At 36.6% G+C, this 24,311-nt stretch overlaps 1 protein-coding gene across 2 annotated transcripts in view; it reads right to left on the bottom strand.

The window, feature by feature from the left end:
* Positions 1-24,311, bottom strand: part of ADAM9 (ADAM metallopeptidase domain 9) — a 103,063-nt gene that overhangs the window by 21,915 nt on the left and 56,837 nt on the right. For both annotated transcript variants that reach the window (XM_082680467.1, XM_082680466.1), the window contains exons 13-16: positions 22,572-22,664; positions 21,342-21,537; positions 18,328-18,433; positions 10,235-10,418 (exon numbers count right to left, since the gene is read on the bottom strand). In XM_082680467.1, the coding sequence (XP_082536593.1) occupies positions 10,235-10,418; positions 18,328-18,433; positions 21,342-21,537; positions 22,572-22,664 (579 nt within the window). The remainder of the gene's footprint in view (positions 1-10,234; positions 10,419-18,327; positions 18,434-21,341; positions 21,538-22,571; positions 22,665-24,311) is intronic.

Raw genomic sequence — 24,311 nt, 5'->3', positions numbered from 1 at the left:
CTAGAAGTCTTAGCTCTAGAGGGAGTTATGCTTCCATCAGGAGACACAACAGTGACGCCACTGAACTGGAAGTTAAGACTTCCAGTTAAGTTCATGCCTCTGAATAAACAAAGAAGGGAGTTACTGTAGGCTGGGGTGACTGATCCTGACTCCCAAGGGGAAATTGGACTGCTACTCCACAACGGTAGCAAGGAAGAGGATGTCTGGAATACAGGAGATCCCTTAGGGCATTTCTTAATATTATCATACGCTGTGATAAAGACCAATAGAAAACTACAACAACCCAATCCTGGCAGGACTACTAAGAGCCCAGAGCCTTCAGGAATGAAGGTTTAGGGCATCCTGCCAAGTAAAGAACCATAATTGGCTGAGGTCCTTGCTGAAGGCAAAGAGAATACAGAATTAGTAGGGAAGAAGGTAGTTAAAAATAGCAGCTATAACTATATTACAGAAACAAAAACTGTAATTATCATGAGTATTTCCTCCTTATTTTGTTATGATATGCTTGTGTGTATATGTGTATCAAATATCTTTTTCTTCTCTCTCTTAGTCCCTTAGGTAACTCACAATGTATTGACTTTAAGTATTGTTAACTTTACATCACAGGATTTAAGTTACAGGATATTAAGAAAAGTAAACAATGGCCAAAGACTTTATCTCCTCTTCAAAGTAGTGCATTTTCGGTTGTAAGCAGGATACAATGGTTGTACACAGTTTTTCTACCATGTTAGGCAGAATTATGACTGTGCTATTGTCTTCAAGATTGTTTTGAAGATTGTTTTTGTCTTGGAGATTATGTATGGTTTAAGGAGATGCATATGGACACCAAGCTGACAAGGTGTGGACCTGTGATGGTTAATTTCATGTATCAACTTGACTGGGCCACAGAGTGCCTAGATATTTGATCTAATATTATTCTAGATGTTTCTGTGGGATGTTTTTGGATGTGCTTAATACATAAGTTGATCACATGAGTAAAGCAGATTGTCCGTATGTTGGTCTCGTCCAATCAGTTAATGGCCTGAATAAAATTAAAAGGCTGACCCTCCTCCAAATAAGAGAGAATTTCTCCTACCTGCCTGCCCTCTAGGTGGGCATTGGTTTTTTCCTGCCTCTGGACTCAAACCGAATCATAACTCTTTCTGGGACTCAAACCCGCTAGCCTTTGAACTGGAACTGCACCATCAGCTCTTCTGGGTCTCCAACTTGCCCACTGAGATCTTGGGATTTCTTATCTTCCATAATTGTGTAAGCTAATTCCTCATAAAAAGCCTTATATATATAAACACACACACACACACACACACACACACACACACACACGCCCTTTTGGTTCTGTTTCTCTGGAGAACCCTGACCAATATTTTTTCCTTATGCCCAAACCAAGAATAAGCAACCCAAAACAACTGAAATGTACCAATATTGAGGTAAACCAGCCTTTAGCACACCGAGTACAATGCATGACTCAACAGCAAAAGCTACGTGGGCAATGAGGCAGGAATGATTATCCAACTTCAATTAACTAAACTCCATTCTAGTGGCTGTCTGTTACAGACTCAGTGATTGTGTTCCCCTCAAAATTCATATGTTGAGGCCCTAATCCACATGTGATCGTATCTGAAGATGTGTAATTAAGGTTTGTTGAAGTCATGATGGTGAAGCCTTGGTCCAATGGGATTAGTGCCCTTATATGAAGAGACACTAGAAAGGAGATACTCATGTTTGTGCCTAATGAGAACTGAACTGGTGCCACACTCAGCTCCAGACCCTCAAGCCACAGTCAGGAAGCAGCCCAGCACGTCCAAGGACCTGGCTGGGGATATGCACATCCATGCCTCAAGAACTAGGCCTACAGACTTCAGTTTTGGCTGTGGAATCTGAAACAGCTCTGGGATTTCATTCCAGCCAATCTCAGTCACAGTCCTGGGGTAGTCCTGCCCATCCAGGGACCCAATTAATGAACAGACAGCAGCCCTCTTAGGTACCTGATGAGAGCCCCACCCATCTATGCAACTGGTAATAGACCTTCTGTTTAAGGACCCAACTGTGGACCCTGAGGCAGACCCCTGTCCTGGGGCCACCTCCTGAAAAAGGTACTGGAGGAAGTTCAGTCCACCCAGGGACCAGTTAGCACCCATGCCCTACCAAGTCTGTGATAAAAAGTTCACCAACTGCAGGCCCTGCTGCACATCCAGAAACAGCTTTGTAACCAGCTCCAAACCAGGCAGACTGAGATCCCAGAGGTAATCCCATCAGCACACAGAACAGACAGGAGGTGTTTACCAGCTGAAACCAGTCTGTAAAGACTGGTGCTCCTTCAAATGCACAGGCACCAGTGCAAGGTTACATGGAAGAATCAAGCAAATATGACAACACCAAAAGAAACTAATAAAGTTCCAATAAATGACCCCAAAGAATGAAGATCTATAGTTTGCCTGATAAAGAACTCAAAATAATCATCATTAAGGAACTGAATGAAATGTGAGAGAACACAGGTAGCCAACCCAGCAAAATCAGGAAAACAATGAATGAACATAATGAGAAGTTTAATAAAGAAATAGGAACCAGTAAAAGTAACCAAAAAGAAACCCTACAGAAGAATACAATGACAGAAATGAAAAATTCAGCAGAGAGCTTCAACAACCAACTTAATCACCCAGGAGAAAGAATCAGTGAACTCAAAGACAGATCACTTGAAATTAGCCCATTAGAGAAACAAAAAGAAAAAAAGAATAAAAAAGAGTGAAGAAAGCCAATGTGAATTACGGGACACCATCAAGGAAACAAACATTCGCATCATGGGAGTCCCAGAAAGAGAAGGAAGAAAGGGGCAGAAAGAAAATTTAAAGAATTAATAGCAGGGACTTCCTGGTGGTGCAGGGATTAAGAATCCGCCTGCCAATGCAGGGGACGCAGGTTCAGTCCCTGGTCCGGGAAGATCCCACATGCTGCGAAAAAACTAAGCCCGTGTGCCACAACTACTGAGTTTGCACTCTAGAGCCCGTGAGCCACAACTACTGAGCCTGCACTCTAGAGCCCATGAGCCACAACTACTGAGCCCATGAGCCACAACTATTGAAGCCCGCGTGCCTAGAGCCCATGCTCCACAGCAAGCCACCGCAATGAGAAGCCCGCACACTGCAATGAAGAGTAGCCCCCACTCGCCGCAACTAGAGAAAGCCTGCACACAGCAACGAAGACCCAATGCAGCCAAAAATTAAAAAAAAAAAAAAAAAAGAATTAATAGCAAAAAACTTCTGAAACCTTGGGAGAATATGGACATTCAGGTACAGGAAGCTCACAGGACCCCAAGCAAGGTCAACCCAAAGAAGATTGCTCTGAGACACATTATAATCAATAATCAAAATGTTAAAAGTTAAAGACAAGGAGAGAATTTTAAAAGTAGCAAGAGAAAAATGACTCATCCCATATTAGGGAAATCCACCAGCAGCCCAGTATGGCTATCAGTGGATTTTTCTAAAGAAACCTTGCAAGCCAAGAGAGATTGAGATGATATATTCAATGTACTGAGTGAAAAAAATTGCCAACCACAAGTACTAACCTGTCCTTCTGAAATGCAAAGTTAAAGACATTCCCAGACAAACAAAGCTAGGGGATTTCATCACCACTAGACCTGCCTTACAAGAAATGATAAAGAGACTTCTTCAAGTTGAAATGAAAGGACACTAAGTAACAATATGAAAACATAAAAAACTATAAAACTCATTGGTAAAGATAAATATATAGTCAAAATCAGAATATTCTAATACTGTAATGATGGTGTGTAAATCACTTTATGTCGAGTATAAAAGTTTTAAAAAAAAATCAAAAATAACTAAAGGAATAATGTTGTTTTGGATATGTCTCCTCAGGGAAGGAAAACAAATGGAACTACAGCAAACTAAAAAGCTTTTGCATAGCAAAGGAAACCATCAACAAAATGAAAAGGTCATCTACTGAATGGGAGAGATATTTGCAAATGATATATCTGATAAGGGGTAAATTATCCAAAATACACACACACACACACACACACACACACACACACAAAACTCGTATAACTCAACATCCAAAAAACAAACCACCTGATTTAAAAATGAGAAGAGAATCTGAATAGACATTTTTCCAAAGAAGACATTCAGATGGCCAACAGGCATCACATAAAAAGATGCTCAACATCACTAATCATCAGGGAAACGGGCAAATCAAAACCACAATGAGATATTACCTCACACCTGTCAGAATAGCTATTATCGAAAAGACAATAAATGACAAGTGTTGCCAAGGATGTGGAGAAAAAGGAACTCCTGGTCACTGTTGGTGAGAATATAAATTGGTGCAGCTGCTATGGAAAACAATATGGAGGTCCCTCAAAAAATTAAAAATAGAACTATTATATGACCCAGAAGTTTCACTTCTGGGTAGTTTTACAAATAAAACAAAAACACTAATTTAAAAAGATATATGCACCCCTATGTTCATATGCACACACGCGCACACATACACATGCATACAATGAAATATTACTCAGCCATAGTAAGAATGTTGCAACAACGCGGATGGACCCAGAGGGTATTATGCGAAGTGGAATAACTCAGACAGAGAAAGACAAATACCATATGATTTTACTTATATGTGTAATCTAAAAACCAAAACAAATGAACAAACATAACAAAGTAGAAACAGAGTCACTGATAAAGAGAACAAATAGGTGGTTGCCAGAGGGGAAGAAGGTGGGGGAATGAGTGAAATACGTGAGGGAAATTAAGAGACACAAACTCCAAATGAGGCATGGGAATGAAATGTACAGCAAGGGGAATATAGTCAATAATAACATAATATATTTGTATGGTGACGGTAACCAGAGCTATCATGCTGATAATTTCGTAACAATTGAAAATACTGCATCACCCTGTTGTGCGCTAGGAACTAACATAGTTTTGTAGGTCAACTATACTTCAAAACACAAACAGACAAACTCATAGAAAAAGAGATCAGATTTGTGGTTACCAGAGGTGGGGTTCGGGGGAGAGAGAACTGGATGAAAGGGGTCAAAAGGTACAAATTCTAGTTATAAGATAAGTAAGTAACTAGGAATGAATGTACAACACGATTAATGTAATGAACACTGCTGTGTGTTACATATGAAAGTTGTTACAAGAGTAAATCCTAAGAGTTCTCACCACAAGAAGAAAGTATTTCTTTAATTTTGTATCTATATGAGATGATGGATGTTCACTAAACTTACTGTGATAATCATTTTATGATGTATGTAAGTCAAACCATTATGCTGTACACCCTAAACATATACAGTGCTGTACGTCAATTATATCTCAATAAAAATGGAAGAAAAAATGATGAAAAAAATAACTATAGGTACAATAATTTGTTAATGGATGCACAATATAAAAAGATGTAAAGTATGATATCAATAGCATAAAATACAAGGAAAGGAGAAGTAAAAGTGTAGAGCTGTGTATATAATTGAAGGTAAGTTGTTATCAGCTTAAAATAGACTGTTATAGCTATAAAATATTTTATGTAAGCCTCATGGTAACCACAAAGGGAAAAAACTTAAACACAAAAGATAAAGAGAAAGGAATTAAAACATGCACTACAAAAAAATTAATCACAAAAGAAGACAGAGAGGGGCAAAAGAACTAAAAAACAGTCAACAAACACTTAACAAACTGACAGGCACTAGGTCTTTACCTATCAATAATTAAATACTTTAAACATAAATGAACTAAATTCCCATATCAAAAGACACAAAGTGGTTGAATGGATTAAAAAATCAAGATCTAACAATATGTTGCCAACAAGAGACTCACTTTAGCTTTAAGGACATACATAGGTTGAAAGTAAAGAGATGGAAAATGGTATTCTATGCAAATGGTAACCAAAAGAGAGCAGAAGTAGCTACACTTATATCACATATAATAGACTTTCAGTCAAAATCAATCACAAGAGACAAAGGTCATTGCATAGTGATAAAGGGGTCAATTCATCAAGAGGATATAACAATTATAAGTATATATACACCCTACATTGGAGCATCTAATATTTAATGCAAATAACAGGACTAAAGGGAGAAATAGACAACAATATAATAATAGTATAGGGGACTTCAGTTTTAATATTGGATGGATGATCCAGACAGAAATGTAATAAGGAAACAGACCTGAAGAACACTACAGACCAAAATGGACCAAAAGACATAGACAGAACATTCCATGCAACAGCAGCAGAATACATATTTGGTATCCTGTATGTATCCATTCCACAAGATAAATCATATGCTGGGCCACAGAGCAAGACTTAAGAAGAATGAAATCCCATCTGGTCTCTATCTTGACCACAGTGGTATAATTAGAAATCAGTAACAGAAAGAAAACTGGAAAATTCACAAAAATATGGAAATTAAACAACACATTCCCGAACAACCAATCCTGCCATTTGCAACGACATGGATGGACCTTCAGGGGATTCAGACTAAGAGAAATAAGTCTGATAGAGAAAGAAAAATACCATATGATCTCACTTATATGTGGAATCTTTTAAAAAGCTGAACTCAGAAACAGAGAGTGGAAGGGTGGTTGCCAGGGGCCAGGGAAGGGGAGAAATGGGGAGTCACTGGTCAAAGGGTACAAACTTCCAGTTATAAGATGAACAAGTCCTGAGGATCTAATATTCAGCATGGTGATTATAGTGAACAATACTGTATTATATACTTGAAAGTTGGTAATAAGAGAATAAATCTTAAATGTTCTCACCACAAAAAAAAGTTCTATTTATGTGAGGTGACAGATGTGTTAATTAACCTTATTGCAGTAATTATTTCACAATATATATGTGTATCAAATCATCACATTGTGTACCTTAAACTTACACAATGTTACATATTGATTGTATCTCAATAAAGCTGGGCTTGGTGGGGGTGGGCGGAGAGGGGATCAACAAGGGAGAAGAAGAAATGGAAGATACAGGAAAAGAACTACAGGGACATTATCTCAGATTCTGGGTTCCAAAGCTCTTTATTTGATTCTGTGGTTTGAATCAGTAAATTTCCTGCTATACTTTAATTCAGTTTTAGCTGAGTTTTTGTGAGATTTAAGAGTACTGACTATAATCCACAGAGTAAAATTTCATAAATTAAAAAAGCCTAAGTATACAGCTTCAGAAATATAAAAGTATATTCACCAGCACACAGAATCCAGGAATAAATCTACATTACCAGTATTTGCTCCCGGAATGTAAAGACAATTCAATGTTGAGGAATTTATCAGTATAACCCAGCACATTAATAAGTCAAAGGAAAAGATATAGTGATTATTAAAATAGCTGTTGAAAAAACTACTTATAAAATTTTTAATCTATTTGTTCTTTTATTCTTATTAATCACAACTAAAACAATTCTCCATTAAATGAAAAATACTACCTACCCCAAGCCAATAGACAAAATCATATATAACCTTGGAAGGCTAGATGCATTCCCAGTCAAGTTAGGGAGAAGACAAAGAAGTACACTATTATCATTATTATTTAAAATTATCCTGAAAGCTCTATCATTGCAATTACACAAGAAAATAAATCCAAATTGTAAGTATCAGAAAGGAAATCAACTTTCTATCATTTACAGATGATTGTTTACCTAGAAAATTTTAATACAATCAACAATAAAAATATGTGACACTAAGTATATGGCTGGTAACAAAATAAATATATACAAGTGAATATATTTTTCTGAACATCAATAATAGCCAGTAAAAATATAAACAAAACAGTTTCTCTCATCCATAAACACCAATTAGAAAATGTAACATAACAAATTAGAAAACATAATAAGAGGCTATTCATAATAACAATAAAAATATAAAATACCTAGGAATAAAACTAACAAAAAATAAAAAGGAACTTTATAATTAAATCTTTAAAATAAGACCCCCCCCAAAAAATCGAGAGACATACCATGTTCTTCTATGGGAAGACTGAATAATGTAAAGATGTCACTTTTCCCCATTACAAATTTATAAATTTGATTTGATCCCAACCAAAATTCCAATGCGCTTTTATTTAAAAACTTTTTTTTGCACCTTGACAAAATGATCTCAAGTTCATCTGGAATAATAAATGAATATTAATAGCCAAGAAAACTATGAAAAAAGAATGAGGGGGCATTTGTATGACCAGATAATAAAAATATATTATAAAACTGACAAAAACTAAAAGAAGGTAATACTGACACATGAGTATCAGACCAATCAGTGGACATTAAGAGAAAAAGCAGAAATCAAGCCCAAGTATATGTGAAAATTTAATAAGTAATTTAAATAAGATTTCAGATTAAAAGAGAGATTATAATTGAGGTGATGGCAAATAACAAACCATTCTGAAAAAATGTAACATTAGAAATCAGCATATAGTCATCACCTCTGAATGAATAAAATGAAAAAGGAAAAAAAGAAGAATGCCAACCTCATACTATACACTCCATATTCCCCTGGATTAAAGAGTTAAGTATTAAAAAAAATTAAAAATCTACTAGAAAATAATGCTCTGATACTATACTAAGAAAGTCTTGTAAAACATGTAAGTAAAGTTGGAAACCATAAAGGAAAGGAATAATAGATTTGTTTACATAAAAATGTAAACATGGCAAAAAATGCTAAAAACAAAAGGAAGAGGCAAGTAATAACTGGGCAAATATATTACACGTATTACATCTTATATGACATAAGTTAAAGTTCTTTAAAATCAATAAGAAAAACACATCAATTTTTAAATGAACAAATAACATCGACAAGCAAATCACAAAAGAAGGAATAAATATATGGAGACAAAAAAATTCAACATCACTAATAATCGAGAAAGAGTAAAAAGAAAATTACCAAATGAAAGTTTAAAAACAATAGCACCTAATCCTGACTAGGATATAGAGTTAAAACATTTATTATTGAAAACTGCTTGGAAGATAAACTAATAAATACTTTTCTAAAGAGAAATTTGGCAAAACTATATCTAAAACCTTAAAAGTACACACCCCCTTATAGTAATTTAACCTCAGAAAATAATCAGGATTTTGTGAAATTTTTTAGAAAGCCATTTACCTCAGCATTATTTATAGTAACTGCAGCAGTTGAGTTTATGGCGTGGCAAGGGCAGGCACAAGAATACCAGGGTCTTTTTGGTAAGAAGTGAGGGGCAACAGAATTGGAACTGAAAACTTGGTAGAAACTGAGGTAACTTGCAGGTCCCTCTGTCTTTTTCATGTGTCCCACATAATCAATTGATTGTGTTCGCTCTCCCCTCCTCTATTCTCCTATGAGTTGGTTTCTTCAACTTGTTCAACAATCCTGCTCCCTCTGTCTCTTGTACATAGCTGAAGCTCACCATAACCCTTCTAGCCCTCCTCCTACATCATGCTATCTCTCAAAGAATTCGTAGTTTCAGCGCTACTCTTAACTACCTTTCTTTACTTATATATTCCCCCCCAAAAAAGGAATTAGGCCTAGCTCCTCTCATCCAGGACCGCTGGTAGTAAGTCAGCAGCTAACTCTTGGCTAACGCTGGATCAAAACAGCTGTGGCCAGGGTAGCAGGATGCATGGGCAGGACAAGCGCTATGACATTTCTAGTATAAAGACACGGATGCATGCACACATACATGCATACACACACACACACACACACAATCCTGGAAATCCCAGTAATAGCAGCCTGGCTAATAAATTACAGCACATTGATGGGGAGGGGGGGATATGCCCAGTATATTACAACATAGAAAACACAGGTTATAATATATGACCCCAATGAAGAAATCGGGATAATAGAATTATAGTTGTTTCTTTTTTAATGGATGCAGAAGTTTCTTTAATGAAATTGTGGAAATTATCCAATGAGATGCAGATAATGAATACTCTAATCTAAGCAGATCCAGTGGCCATGATGAAAACTGATCATTTCTGAAGTTAAAAAAAGCATTATATGAAACTAACACAGCATTGTAAATCAACTATACTGCAATAAAAATTTTTTTTAAAAAAGAAAGCATTATATGGCTATAAATCATCAGGAGGTATAGCTGTTCTTATTTTTGTTCTTGGTAGCTTTCTATTTTCCCAAATCTCTACAATAAACAGAGATTTCTTTTATACCCAGAAAAGAACCACTAGCTTTATATAATGATTTTTTTAATTTTTAAAATTTTACTTTGTTTTAGAAAACATTATGATTACCTTTCCAACGCCACATCTGGTGCCTTCATTCACCATGCCAGGATCGGGAACATCTGACCCAAGCTGGAAATCCACACCCCAACATTTGGTGCCTCTCCCAGGAGTCTGAATAATAGCAGGCACAATTCCAAATACAGGCATTTCTTGTACATTCTCACATTGAAGCTTTCCACACAAAGCATTCCTGGAAAGATAAATAATGCAAACTACAATGCATCCAGTGTAGATACAAAAGAAAAATTATATATTTTTTGTATATAGGCAGGGAGTTTATTGCTGTTTAGCTAAAGGGAATCTCAACAGAAAAAGTGTGTGAGAGAAACAGAGATCAAAGTAGCTCTCTTTAAATATGGCAGAGAAGAGGTAAGTGGACGCAAAGATGCAAATTAGTAGGGTACCAGGGGGTGTGGATGCTGACACGTAATAATCTCTCTTCACTACCTGCCTAGGGCTCAAAAAAGTCTAACTAATAAAGTTGTTTTTAAATGTGATATAATTTTATAAATGCTTTTACACAGAAAATAATAGAACTATACCAAAATTCAATTGTGTCTTCTTACAGAGTTATAGTAAAGAGAAACCTAGATTTTGTAATGTTAAATAAGTATGACAGGACTCCACCTTTCTTCACTTGGCTCACTCTTACTTAAAGACTCAATTCATTAACTCATTAATTCACTAATTCAATTCACTAATTCAGTAACAACGCTATGAAGACTTCCCTGACTACAATTCCTATTACAAGGCTGTGTAAGTTAAATGTCCTTCCTATAGCCTTTCAGGGTACAATAAGTATCCCTAACATCAACTCTTATGATGCTGTATTGAAATTTCCTATTAAATTGATTGTCTTTGTCTTTTTTTTTTTTTTTGGCTGCGTTGGGTCTTCGTTGTTGCATGCAGGCTTTCTCTAGGTGTGGCAAGCGGGGGCTACTCTTCGTTGCAGTGCAAGGGCTTCTCACTGCGGTGGCTTCTCTTGTTGCGGAGCACGGGCTCTAGGCGCACGGCTTCAGTAGTTGTGGCACGCGGGCTCAGTAGTTGTGGCGCACGGGCTTAGTTGCTCTGCGGCATGTGAGATCTTCCCGGACCAGGGCTCAAACCCGTGTCCCCTGCATTAGCAGGCGGATTCTTAACCACTGTGCCATGAGGGAAGTCCTAATTGATTGTCTTTTGATCCAAGCACCTACCCTATTCTTAAATCTCCCCTATGCTATCACTGCCAAGTCATTATAGGATATTGTTTTCCAATTCCTCTAATTCATCACCTCCTAAATATTCTCATACCAGCTATCATATCTTTTACTTCTTTTTTCTTTTTTTAATTTATTTATTTTTGCTGTGTTGGGTCTTCGTTTCTGTGCGTGGGCTTTCTCTAGTTGTGGCAAGCGGGGGCCACTCTTCATCGCGGTGCGCGGGCCTCTCACTATCGCGGCCTCTCTTGTTGCGGAGCACAGGCTCCAGACGCGCAGGCTCAGTAGTTGTGGCTCACGGGCCTAGTTGCTCCGCGGCATGTGGGATCCTCCCAGACCAGGGCTCGAACCTGTGTCCCCTGCATTGGCAGGCAGATTCTCAACCACTGCGCCACCAGGGAAGCCCATATCTTTTACTTCTTGAGTTAAAATCTTTCTCCCTATAACTTTTCCTCATTGGTCCCAGATCTTCAACATGAGACCACACAGATAATGTCTTTTCTTTCCTCCACACGGCAGCTTTTTAGGACAATTATCACATAGGTCCTAATTACTTACTTCACAGGACAATAGTCTACAATCATTTCTCATGCAACAAGGAAGCTCCCCTCTAAATATGTTCTAGTTTGTCTCACTCCCTCTTGAAGCACAGTGCTCAGAGTAAAATATGAAGTTTCAGTTACAGCCTGACAAGCAAAGAACAAGATGAACTGGCATTTCCTTTATTCTAGATACTGTACTTCTATGAAGCCCAGGACGACAGTAGCTCTTATGGTAACTACATTACATTATTGACGTCCTTGAATTTATTCTCAGCTAACACCCCTATTTACTTTTTGCACATGCTGCTATTAAGCCTCCTCTTCCTTCCATCCTTCACTTAAGAGTTAGTTATTTTGTCCCATCTTTACATTTATTCTTATGTCACCATTTATTCACGAGGTAACCTGAGTAAAGTGCTTAAACTTTCTTAAGTTCAGTTTCTTCATCTGAAAAACAAGACCTAAATAATGATGCCTATCTCACATAATTAGTTGAAATTAGATATGAAAACCTCTAAAACAAAGCATAGAAGAAAGCAGATCTCAGTTAGCATCTACTGGAACCTACCAAAATTCATGCTGCTATGATATACTTAATGTCTCATGTATTGTCTTACTGACATATTAAGAAGTAAAAGGAAAATACTCTTAACATATTAAAAGAAAACTGTCACAAATCATTAAAAGGATAGTCACTTCAACAGAAAAAAATTAGCAAAGATGCAAATAGGCAATTCACAAAGTAAGACATGCAAACAGCCTACAAAGCTAAGAGATGCTCATTGTTATAGTAATAAAAATTATATTGCAAGCACCAACAGAATAACTGCTTCAGGCAAGGATCATCAATGCACGCTTAAACCATGAGGTGAAACACTGGTGGGAAACTGGATATTTATACGGTACAAAATCATCACTCCACATATTACTTGATAGTTGCAGTGGGAAAGACCTAACTTTACAAGAGCAAGATCTGGTCACTGCCACTTAGTAACAGTAATAATAAGACAATCCAGAATTATGTGCCTCCTTGACATCATCTACCACTTACAAAGTAGTCAAATACTTACAAAGTATTCAAAATGTTTAACCTGAATCTAATTAAGACTTTAGGTTTAACTTCTGATGTATAGAAAATTCAGGGAATAAAGACGCAAGTTAAGCAACGTTGAGAAGGAACTACCAAACAAATCCAGAACGTGGGCCACCCTAAAAGACCACTGGCCCAGTCATTTCCTCAGGTCACTGTCATTGAAAAGAAAAAAATAAATAAACTGAAGAAGAATATTTTAGATTAAAAGTGACTTAAGTGGGGCTTCCCTGGTGGCACAGTGGTTAAGAATCTGCCTGCCAACGCAGGGAACACAGATTTGAGCCCTGGTCCAGCAAGATCCCACATGCCGCGGAGCAACTAAGTTGGTGCACCACAACTACTGAGCCTGCGCTCTAGAGCCCGCGAGCCACAACTACTGAAGCCCGCGTGCCTAGAGCCCGTGCTCTGCAACAAGAGAAGCCACCGCAATGAGAAGCCCGCGCACCACAACGAAGAGTAGCCCCGGCTCGCCGCAACTAGAGAAAGCCCGCTCGCAGCAACGAAGACCCAATGCAGCCAAAAATAAAATTAATTATTATTTTTTTTTAAAGTGCCTTAAGTGACATGACAACTAAATGCAATGTGTGAACCTTGTTTGAGTCCTGATGTGGGAAAAAAAAAACAGCTATGAAAGACAATTTGAGGACATGGACAATTGGAGAAATGTGAATACTGACCAGGGATTACATTACATTAGGAAACTCTGAATTTTGTTAGGTATGATAACAGTATTGAGAACGGGCTTATATGTTGGAGATGAATGCTCAAGAATTTAGGAGTGATGCAACATAATGCTGATAATTTACTTAAAAATGGTTCAGCAAAATCTAGACAAGGTAAATATGATAAAATATTAACAGTGTTTTAATCTAGGATATATGGGTGTTCATCATACTATTCTTTCTACTCCTCTGTGTATTTAAAACTTTTCATTTAAAAAGTTTAACAAACTATTGAATGTTAAGAATGGCTCAAGGGGGCTTCCCTGGTGGCGCAGTGGTTGAGAGTCCGCCTGCCGATGCAGGGGACGCGGGTTCGTGCCTCGGTCCGGGAGGATCCCACATGCCGCAGAGCGGCTGCGCCCGGGAGCCATGGCCGCTGAGCCTGCGCGTCCGGAGCCTGTGCTGCGCAACGGGAGAGGCCACAACAGTGAGAGGGCCGCGTACCGCAAAAAAAAAAAAAAAAGAATGGCTCAAGGATGTATTTGTACAATACAACATGGGGAATATAGCCAATATTCTGTAAGAAACGTAAATGGAAAGGAACCCTTAAAATTGTATAAAAATATAAAAAATGTAAATAAACAAATAGTTTAAAAGGACGACACCATCTTGTTCTGCAAGAGAGGCCAGCTCTTTTGGTGAAATGGAACAAGACAATGTGCACAGCAGGGGGTGGGAGTTGGTGGGGAGTAGGAGTGTATATGTGCATAAGAAACCCTGGAGAGGCAGACAAAAAGCTCAAAGACACACCTGAAGAGCAGGGTGGGAAGAGGGAGAAAGAGAGTAAGAGTGGAAACCACATTTTCTCTATATCCCTTTAAACATTTTTGAAAAACAACAACAAGAAATTAAATAAGTATTTACAAATTCATTCAAAGCAAGAATGAAATATCTATTTGATGTAACAAATTGGAAACGTATTTCTTAAGACAATACTCTGACATTGATGAGGGGGTAGTGGAAGTATAAATCAGTCAAACGTTTTGAAGGTCAATTTAGAAGCATCTATGAAGAGCCTTTAAAACTATCTTCCATTTTCTTTTGAGAAAAATCTACTAAAGAAACAATCAGAGACATAAATACTTAAATTGTATTTATCACAGCCTTGTTTAAAAAAACAAATTACTGGAAAAAACATACATTTCTAACATAAGGAAATGGTTAAAAGAAGCTGGGTATATCCTATAAATGCCCTTAATAGAGTGGAGAGTAAACACATCAACTTATACAACAGTATAAATCATACTATGCAATTTTGTTTATACACACAGATATGGGTCTCTGAGTACACATACGTGTGTGTATATATGTGTATGATACATATTTATATGCTTATGAATACACATGAGAAGGAAATAACAATAAAACTTTAACAGAGTATCTCTGGATGACAGGACCATATGTGACCAGTGTCTTGAGACTTTTCTAGATTTTATGCATTTTCTATGATGGGGATGATTATAAAGAGTGTGATGATGATGATGATAAGTCCTACAATGAACCGGGTACTCTTCTTAGTATTAACATCCACCAACTCATTCAGTCTTTAAAACAATACTTAGAAATAGGTACCATTATTATTTCCATTTTACAGAAGAGAAAAATGAAGTATGTAAGCGAAGTAACGTGTCCAAAGTCTCAGAGATCTTAAGTGGTTAAAGCAGTATTCAAACCCAGAGTCTAACTTCAAATGTGTATTCCTAATGACTATATTACATTATTCTTATATTACTATTATAAAATGCTTTTCAAATCAGCTACCCAGTAATTTAAGTTTTGTAAATGTAGTTGCTATATTTTCATCAAGATATTCATAAAAATATGGAAACGGGACCAGGCTAAAGACAAGGATAAGGCATATGTAGCAAGCCCCTTCCAGGTCTGCATCAATCCACTTATCCCAAGGTCTAGCTCAGCTCATTCAATTAGTCACACTAATTCCACCCATTAGATATATCATCTGTTCCTCCATTCGTTCAACAAACAGTTAATAGGCACTTACTATGACAATGTGCCAGGCACTATGTTAAACACAGAATGGACTTTACAGTGTAGTGACAAGGGTGGTAACCAGATGGTCACTTAAACAAATGAGATGTCTTATGAGACAAATACTACAAAAAAAAAATCTGAAGTATTAAATTTGGTAGTAATGAAAGGATCAGTTCTCCAGAAGACATAACAATCCTAAATGTGTATGCACCTAATAACATAAGCACTGAAGAACACACTTCAAAACACATACAGCAAAAATTTATAGAACTAAAAGGAGAAATAGACAACGTCATAATCACAGCTGGGGATTTTAACACACCTGTCTCAGAAACTGAAGGGTAAACAGATAAACACACACACACCCAAAATATACAAGATCTGAACAAGACCATTAATTAACTTGACATTTATGGAATAATATATCCAACAACTGCAAGATACACTTTTCTTTTTAATTGAACATGGAACATTCACCAAAATAGACTATATGCTGGACACTAATTCACATCTCAATAAATTGAAAAGAACTGAAATCATAGAGAGTATGTTCTCAATGGAATTAAACTAGAAATCAAAAACGGATAACCAGAATATTCCCAAATATTTGGAAATTAGCAATATACTTTTAATAACACATGAGTCAAAGGAGAAATCACAGTATAACTTAGAAAATATTATGAACTGAACAATAAGGAAAATACAACACATCAAATTCAATGAAAGAGAAACATACAACTTTTTAACCAGTTCATCCTTCCTTCAACTTTCAAATTGCTACTTTTCTCATTTTGATTTAGCCTAATCATGTTAGCCAAGATGGGTCCAATTCCTCCAAGTGCAGGACAGAGCCCTCCTTGGTCTTTTCTAAACACCATAAAAGAATCTTAAAAATGCTGTGCCTATAACTGGTTTTGTATCTGACCTTCCCTTTATCTGGAAAATTACCTATTACACTACCTATTGGATTGGACAAAAAGTTCATTCTGTCAGTGAATATGTTGTTCAATAAAGTTCTTCGTGAAAATTTAAAATGTGTCTTTTATTTGTACTTAAAACCGAACAAACTTTTTGGCCGACCCAATATCTTTTCTAAGGCAGTATCACTTTTAAGTGATTATTCTTGCTAAAGCAATGGTTTGGACATAAAACCTTCCCGTGCAATTTAAATATACTAAAAATTTATTAAGAATAATAGTTTGACTTCCCCAGAAAAAGAGTGCTATATAAATGCAAGAGAACTTATATCTACAACTAGTTTTGAGACTATACAAGGTAGTCAAAACAGTTATGTTCATACCCTCTTTTGAAATACTTTCTTGTTTTTCTAACTTCCTTCAACCTACTCTGTTTTATATATCAAGAAAGGTATATTCTAAATATTCTGTGAAGTATACTTTATGTGGATAACTAATTTGTAAAGAATTAGAACAACATAATTTGGCTAACGTTAAAAAAAATAAAAGCACACAGCATTAAGAACATCTATAAGAGGGACATCTGACCCTGTTAAGGAAGTTGAGGAAGTCTTTCTCAGAGAAGTTGTACTTAAAATGGCCGAGAGAGGAGAGCATGTCAGGCAGAAGGAACAGCACGTGCCAAGGCCCTGTGGCAGAGGACGACATGTGGACCAGTAGAGCTGAAGTATTTCACATTTAATGGCTCAGTAGAGAAAGATGAGCCTACAAATAAATACATTAAAGGAGCATCTGGAAACAGAAAAAAAAATACTAGAAGAATATTCTACACAAAAGCCAAGGAAAGGGGTTTCTTCAAGGAGAAAATGGTCAACAGAGTTGAATGCTACCGAAAGGTCCAGAAGCATGAAGACCTAAAGATGTCTGTTGGATTTTGGAACACGGAGGTCACGGTTGTTATTTCTTCTTAGTAAGCATTGTTTTACCTCAGTTGCTTAGCTTAATTGGCAGAGTAGGAGGTGAAGTGAGTAGAAGAGAAGCACAGTATTATAGAATAATTCCAACTATACAAAATGTTAGTGTGTGTATGTATAGTGCACAGAAACAACAAAAAAAAGGAAGACATACACTGAAATTACTGAATACATACAGACAGATTATGGATAACTTTTGTTTATATTTTTGTAATAATTTTAATTTTTTTACGATGTGCAAATGTTATAGAAACAAAAAAGGCTTTTAATTTGTCACTTTCAAATTATATAGAGCCAGAAGAAAATGATAAAGTCCAGAATTAATTCTGCAGATACCTCTACGTATGGATTTAGCAGCATAATCTTTTAATGAAAGGAAGAGGGAGAAGAGTGTTTATTTGGGCTTCTTATTGTAGAACAGGATAAACAAAAGTAACATTCTAAAAATCATTATATTTTAGACAGGTAATGTCAAAAGGTATGAATAATTTTACCCTTCCTATTCAGAATCTCTCTGAAGTCATGTTTTACAAAATTGTTAAATTTGAAAAGTTAGATGTTTAAGGGGGAGAAAAGTCGGCAGTCACAAGGAGCTGTAAAAGATGCTAAAGATGGCTGATCTTACAACCTTTCATATTCTTTTACACTCTTGCCTCCACTTACCCAGTGGCACACTTCTTGTATTCATTGCCAGAGAAACCACAATTGCCAAATCTGTCACCTTTGGAATTCACATCAATGAAACAATCCCTTGGAGCAGCCTTGGCTTCTGGAACAGCAAAAAAAATTTTTTTTGTACACCTGAAACTAATACAACATTGTAAATCAACTATACCCCAATAAGATTAAAATTTTAAAAAAAAATATTTTTAAGTTATGGCAATTTAATTCAGAAATAAAAGTATTCCCTACGACAGTCCATACGCCTGGATAAACTGCCTCAACACCTCTGAAAAGGTTTCAGGGCCTACATATAAAACATTTTGTTCCACATTTTATAATTGACAACAAAATGTGAAAATAAAGCTTAGATGGTACTTAAAAGTTAGCCTGGACTCAAGCACTCAAGTCCTCAAAGAAGTGTCATTAAACAAGATGAAATTATTAACCATGATGGGACTTCGCTGGTGGTGCAGTGGTTAAGAATCCGCCTGCCAATGCAGGGGACATGGGTTCAAGCCCTGGTCCGGGAAGATCCCACATGCTGCGGAGCAACTAAGCCCACGAGCCACAACTACTGAGCCCGCGAGCCACAACTACTGAAGCCCAAGTGCCTAGAGCCCGTGCTCCACAACAAGAGAAGCCACCACAAGGAGAAGTCTACACACGCAGTGAAGAGTAGCACCCGCTCGCTGCAACTAGAGAAAGCCCGCACGCAGCAACAAAGACCCAACGCAGCCAGAAATAAATAAATAAATTTATATTAACCATGATGAAATTAAAAACCATGCACAGTATGGTAGCACTTTCAGCATATTAATTCTCACTGCTCTCAAACACAGGTCTACTGCACCCCTGGTTAGATCAGGCTGGGAGGGTTGGTGAAAACACTTCCAGGTATTATTTTTTTTAACTTACCATATATGGATGCTTAATTTAGGTATTAATTACATTGACAAATAGCCATGACAGCTAATAAAGTATCAATCCATTCTTGTTTTCTTATATTTTATATATGTACCACTTAATGTTTGATTTTTCCACTTAATTACATATTCCTAAAAATATTTTATTTGTAAATATTTTGAAGCCAAAATGGCAGTACATTCTATCTAATAATGGAAATTCATGTGTCTGTCTTACACACCTGATACTACGTTGTTCAGTTTACAAGAAAATGGATATGAGGTGAAAGGAGTTGGAAGAAAAAAGAAGTGGAGGATCAAGTAATCTGAAAATGGATGCAGAATACTTGCACAGGATAAACGTCACATGGCAGTAACTCTAGCAAAGCACATGCTCACACTCACATTTATATCAGGAAAAAGTGACTAAATTAATAACAAGCCCCCCCCAATAATGTTCTTCCTTCGATCGTCCTAGACTTTTTTGCAGACCTCTACAAAGATAATATACTTGCTAAATAATAGCATTTGCTTCTCTAAAATGCCTATCTGTAAGTACTTTTTTGGTCTGCAATAACCTGTCCATTCCTGCAAAATATATCAGAAGTTCACAGATCTCTACCACTGTGTCCCATGACCTGATTAACATAAAGGAAGTCCCATTTCATGCTTAGTCTTCTCTCCTCCGACCCTATCTGATCAAGGTTCCCATGACCCACCCCTTCCTTGGGTTTGATTAATTTGCTAGAGTGGCTCACAGAACTCAGAGAAACATTTTACTCACTAGATTACTGGTGTATTATCAAAGAATATAACTCAGGAACAGCCAGATGGAAGAGATGCATACGCAAGATATAGAGAAAGGGGCCTGGAGGTTCCAGGCCCCGCCAAGTGTGACACTCCCTGCATCTCCACTTGTTCACCAAGCCAGAAGCTCTCCAAACCCTGTCCTTTGGGGTTTTCATGGAGGCTTCATTACATAGACATGATTGATTAAATCACTGGCCACTTGTGAGTACGGCAATCTCCAGTCCCAGAGGTGGGGGAACTGAAAGTTCCAACCGCTAATCACAGGGTTAGTTCCCTGGCAACCAGCCCCATCCTTATGTCACTGAGGGACTTTCCAAAAGTCACTTCATTGACATAACAAAAGACACTTTTACAGCTCTCATCACTTGGGAAATTCCAAGGGTTTTAGGAGCTCATGCCAGGAACTGGACAAAGACCAATTTTTTTTGGTTTGTTATAAATCACAACAGTCAACACTGTTCTACCTAAAATTATAATTAATCCATATTAAGAGGATGGAGAATGAAAAATGAGCATGAGTAGGATGAGAGTTGACAAGTGTTGAGAGAAGAGAAGGTAAGACATTAAATTCTCATCCTCTACAGTGAAAAATTAACAGTTAATAACTAGAATGGAAAAATCCAAAAGTAGCATTACCAAGAAATTATCTAAAGACCTGGAGCAAGTAAGTAACAAAGTAATCGGCTAGAAATCAGCAAGAAAAGGTAGAAATGGTTGCCTTAAGGGATGGGGCTATTATGGGGAGGCACACTTTACTTTTTCATAAAATCTTGTGAATGATTTGGCTCTTTAATCTACTGTATGTATAACTTTGATAAAAATGAAATAGTTAAAAAGAGACACAATAAAAAATATATTAAATACTACTAGGAAAAGAATGGATTCCATTTATATAATAGAATACTCTAATGCTCTGTGATCTAAATATAGCAATACAGATGGATTGCAAAAACATTTTGAGTGAACAATGAAAACAGAAGACCCATATGTATGTCCCCATACTATTTACATGAATTTATTAAAGCTAGAATACAATACTGTGTATATATATGTATACACATAATGTTAATATACACAGGATAGAGAGGTGAGAAAGTATGATAAAAACAAAAATCACCAACTGAACTTGGACACATCAAATTAATGACCATGATTGCCTACAGAGAAGGAAAGAGGGGAACATGATAGGAGAGAGGAAACGGGAGAATTTCAATTTTAGCAATAACGTTTGCTTTCCATTTTTAACAAAAACTAAAACAAAAAAATAAAGTCACAGCAATCAATATAAATAACATATCTTACTTGAGCCAAAGATGACTTGACACTGAGCATCATAATATTGGCACATGCCATTGTAACAATAGGCTCTGTTATTCTGGCAAGGGTATCCATTCTGAATAAAAACATCTGGCTGACAGAACTGAGAAGAACCGTTGCAATATTCTGGAACATCACATTCATTGGTTTTTCCTCGGCACAAAGTACCTCCTGGAAGGAACTAGGGTAATGGGATTGAAATTGAAAAGGAATATCAGGAAAATTCCCACAAATTAATCAAATTGGAAACCACAATATTTATATCTATAAAAAGTTCTAACAAAAACAAAAGATTAAACAACCCAATAGAAAAATGAACAAAGGCCCGTAATAGGCTATTCATAAAAGTCATGAAACATGGAAAATGAAAAAGCATAGCCTCATTGATAACCAAAAGAAATGCAAATTAAACTAAGATATAAAAGCACTTTACAACTATCAAACTAACCTGGATTGTAACACTGGCTAGCAACCAATGTTAGTATGAGGAAACAAAAATAGTGCGGATGTAATCTATACTGTACACTGTACGGTAATCAGTGTATTGATTAGACTGGCAATTACAGACTGGCACATTTGTAGAAGGTATATAAAATGCGTGTCAAAAATTTTCATATGCATACTCTGTCCCAACAATTCCACTTATAAGCAAATATTGGAAGCTATCTAAATGTCCATCATTAGTAGACCAGATAAAGAAATTATGGTACAGCCATACAAAGGAATACTAACTATATAACCTTGTAGAACTACATGAATGGAAGAAAATCCATGGTATCTTACTGAAAAAAGTACATAGTAAAAATATGTATACCCATGTTTACACACTTTCACACAGACACACACCTACACACACACTCATACTCACATTTACATAGGAAAAAGTGACTAACAACAAATTATCAAACAATGGCTACCTGAAGAGGGTAAAATGATAGAGGGTCTTTCAGTGTCTACTTTCTATTGTTGAATTTTTAATGAAAAACATAGATCACTCTTAAATCAGAAAAAAAAATGTTTTTACTTAAGAAAAAAATTCTCTCTAGACCATTTGTCATAAAAGAACATGACACAAAACTGCAAACAAGTGTCATAAAACTTTTCATGTAATCATGTAATAAAAATAGTGCTCTCTTACAGATCAGAGAAAACCAATTTTGATATATGCATATTTTTCCTTTTTCTATTTTTTCCAAATACGGAGGAATTCCCTACCCAACAGTCTTGACAACAGTCGCCATATGCACATTCAGCAGATGATTTAAGTTTACAAGTACTTCCTTCACAACAAGGGTCCAATTCACATTCCTGTGAAGAGAAAATGACTGTCAATAAAGAAATAAATTATTGCCATCAATATTCATTAATAAAATTCTTATCTTAGACCTATGCTTCCTTCTAACCTGACTGTAACAGTTACTCTCTGGAAACAGTCCCTTACTATCCTTCTGGATTTATCAGTGACTCTTTAGCTATTATCTAGGTCTCAACATATTTCAAAGGACTGAAATCACAGAGAGTATGTGTCTTAGTCTGCTGGGATTGTCAGAACAAGATACCATAGACTAATGACTTAAACAAAAGAAATTTATTACGTCAGCTCTGAAGGCTAGAGGGCCAAGATCAAAGTTCCAGCCAATTCAGTTTCTGGCGCAGACTCTCTTCCTTGGCTTGCAGACAGCTGCCTTCTTGCTGTGTGCTCACATGGCCTTTCTTCAGTGCATGTGTTCAGAGAGAAAGCAAGCAAACTCTCCAGTGTCTCTTTTTTATAAGGACTCTAATCCTATCAGATCAAGGCCCACTCTTATGACCTCATTTAACCTTAATTACTTTCCTAGAGATCACTTCTCCAAATACAGACATACTTGGGGGTTAGGGCTTCAACATATGAATTTGGGGGACACAAACATTCAGTCTATAACAGTGTGTTTAATGATCACAGGAAATTAAGCATCCATAAATGCACTTCTCTTCATGCTCAAGGTCTGACTTCTCTGTTGGGTGAATTTCCACCCATGTGGACATTCTTTTTATCTTGCTTGGCTTCTCTCACCCCACTTTGGCCCACCATGGCTCCCTACCCCTGCTCCGAACCTTCCACCCAGTGACATCTACTCTCCTATGTTCCAACTAATGTCTTCAGGTATGAATTGTTTGAGAAGGGAAGGAGAAAGGAGAGGGGGAAAGAAGAAGACAGGAGAAAGGAGGAGGAGGAGAGAAGGGGGCAGGGGCTCTAAGCTTTAATTTTTGAAGAATATTTATTTTCCTATGTTGCAGAATTCTAGGCTGACGGTTTCTTCCTTTCAGAACCATAAATCTGCTGTTCTACTGTCTTCTGCTCCCAAAATCAGCTGCCATGTATACATTTGTTCCCCATTTTCTTCTGACTTCTTGCATTATTTTCTGCTTATCTCAGCACTTTGATTACAATGTGCCTACAATTGTTCTTAGTAATGATTCTGATTTGGCTTTACTTAGTGTTTTAGAATTGTAACTTAACATTTTCTGTTAAATATGGGAAATTTTCAGCCATTATTTCTTTGAATACTTTTCCCATCTCGTTCTCACTCTCCTCTTGGGATTTCACTTATAATTACATTAGGCTCTTTGATATTGCCTACATGTCCCTGATGCTCTGTTCATTTTTCTTTAATCTTTCTTCTTTTTTCTTTAGATTGGATTATTTCTTTTGTTCTACTTCATGTTCATTGACTCTTTTTATGCCATCTTAATCTGCTATTAATTCTACCCAGTGAATCTTTCATTTATTAGACTTTTTAGTTCTATAATTTCCATTTGGTTCTTTATTATACATTTCTCTGCTGAGATTCTTCATATGTTTACTCATGAAGACCATATTTTTAATTCTCTGATGATAAAGAGTGGACTATAATTCATGGCAGCTTTATTCATAATAGCAAAATGTTAGAAACAACCTAGATATCCTTTAATGGG

Source organism: Grampus griseus (genome assembly GCF_964374135.1).
Source record: "Grampus griseus genome assembly, chromosome: 21".
NCBI lineage: Eukaryota > Metazoa > Chordata > Mammalia > Artiodactyla > Delphinidae > Grampus > Grampus griseus.
Note: the sequence above shows the minus strand (reverse complement) of the source record. Positions and strands in the feature narration are given on the sequence as shown.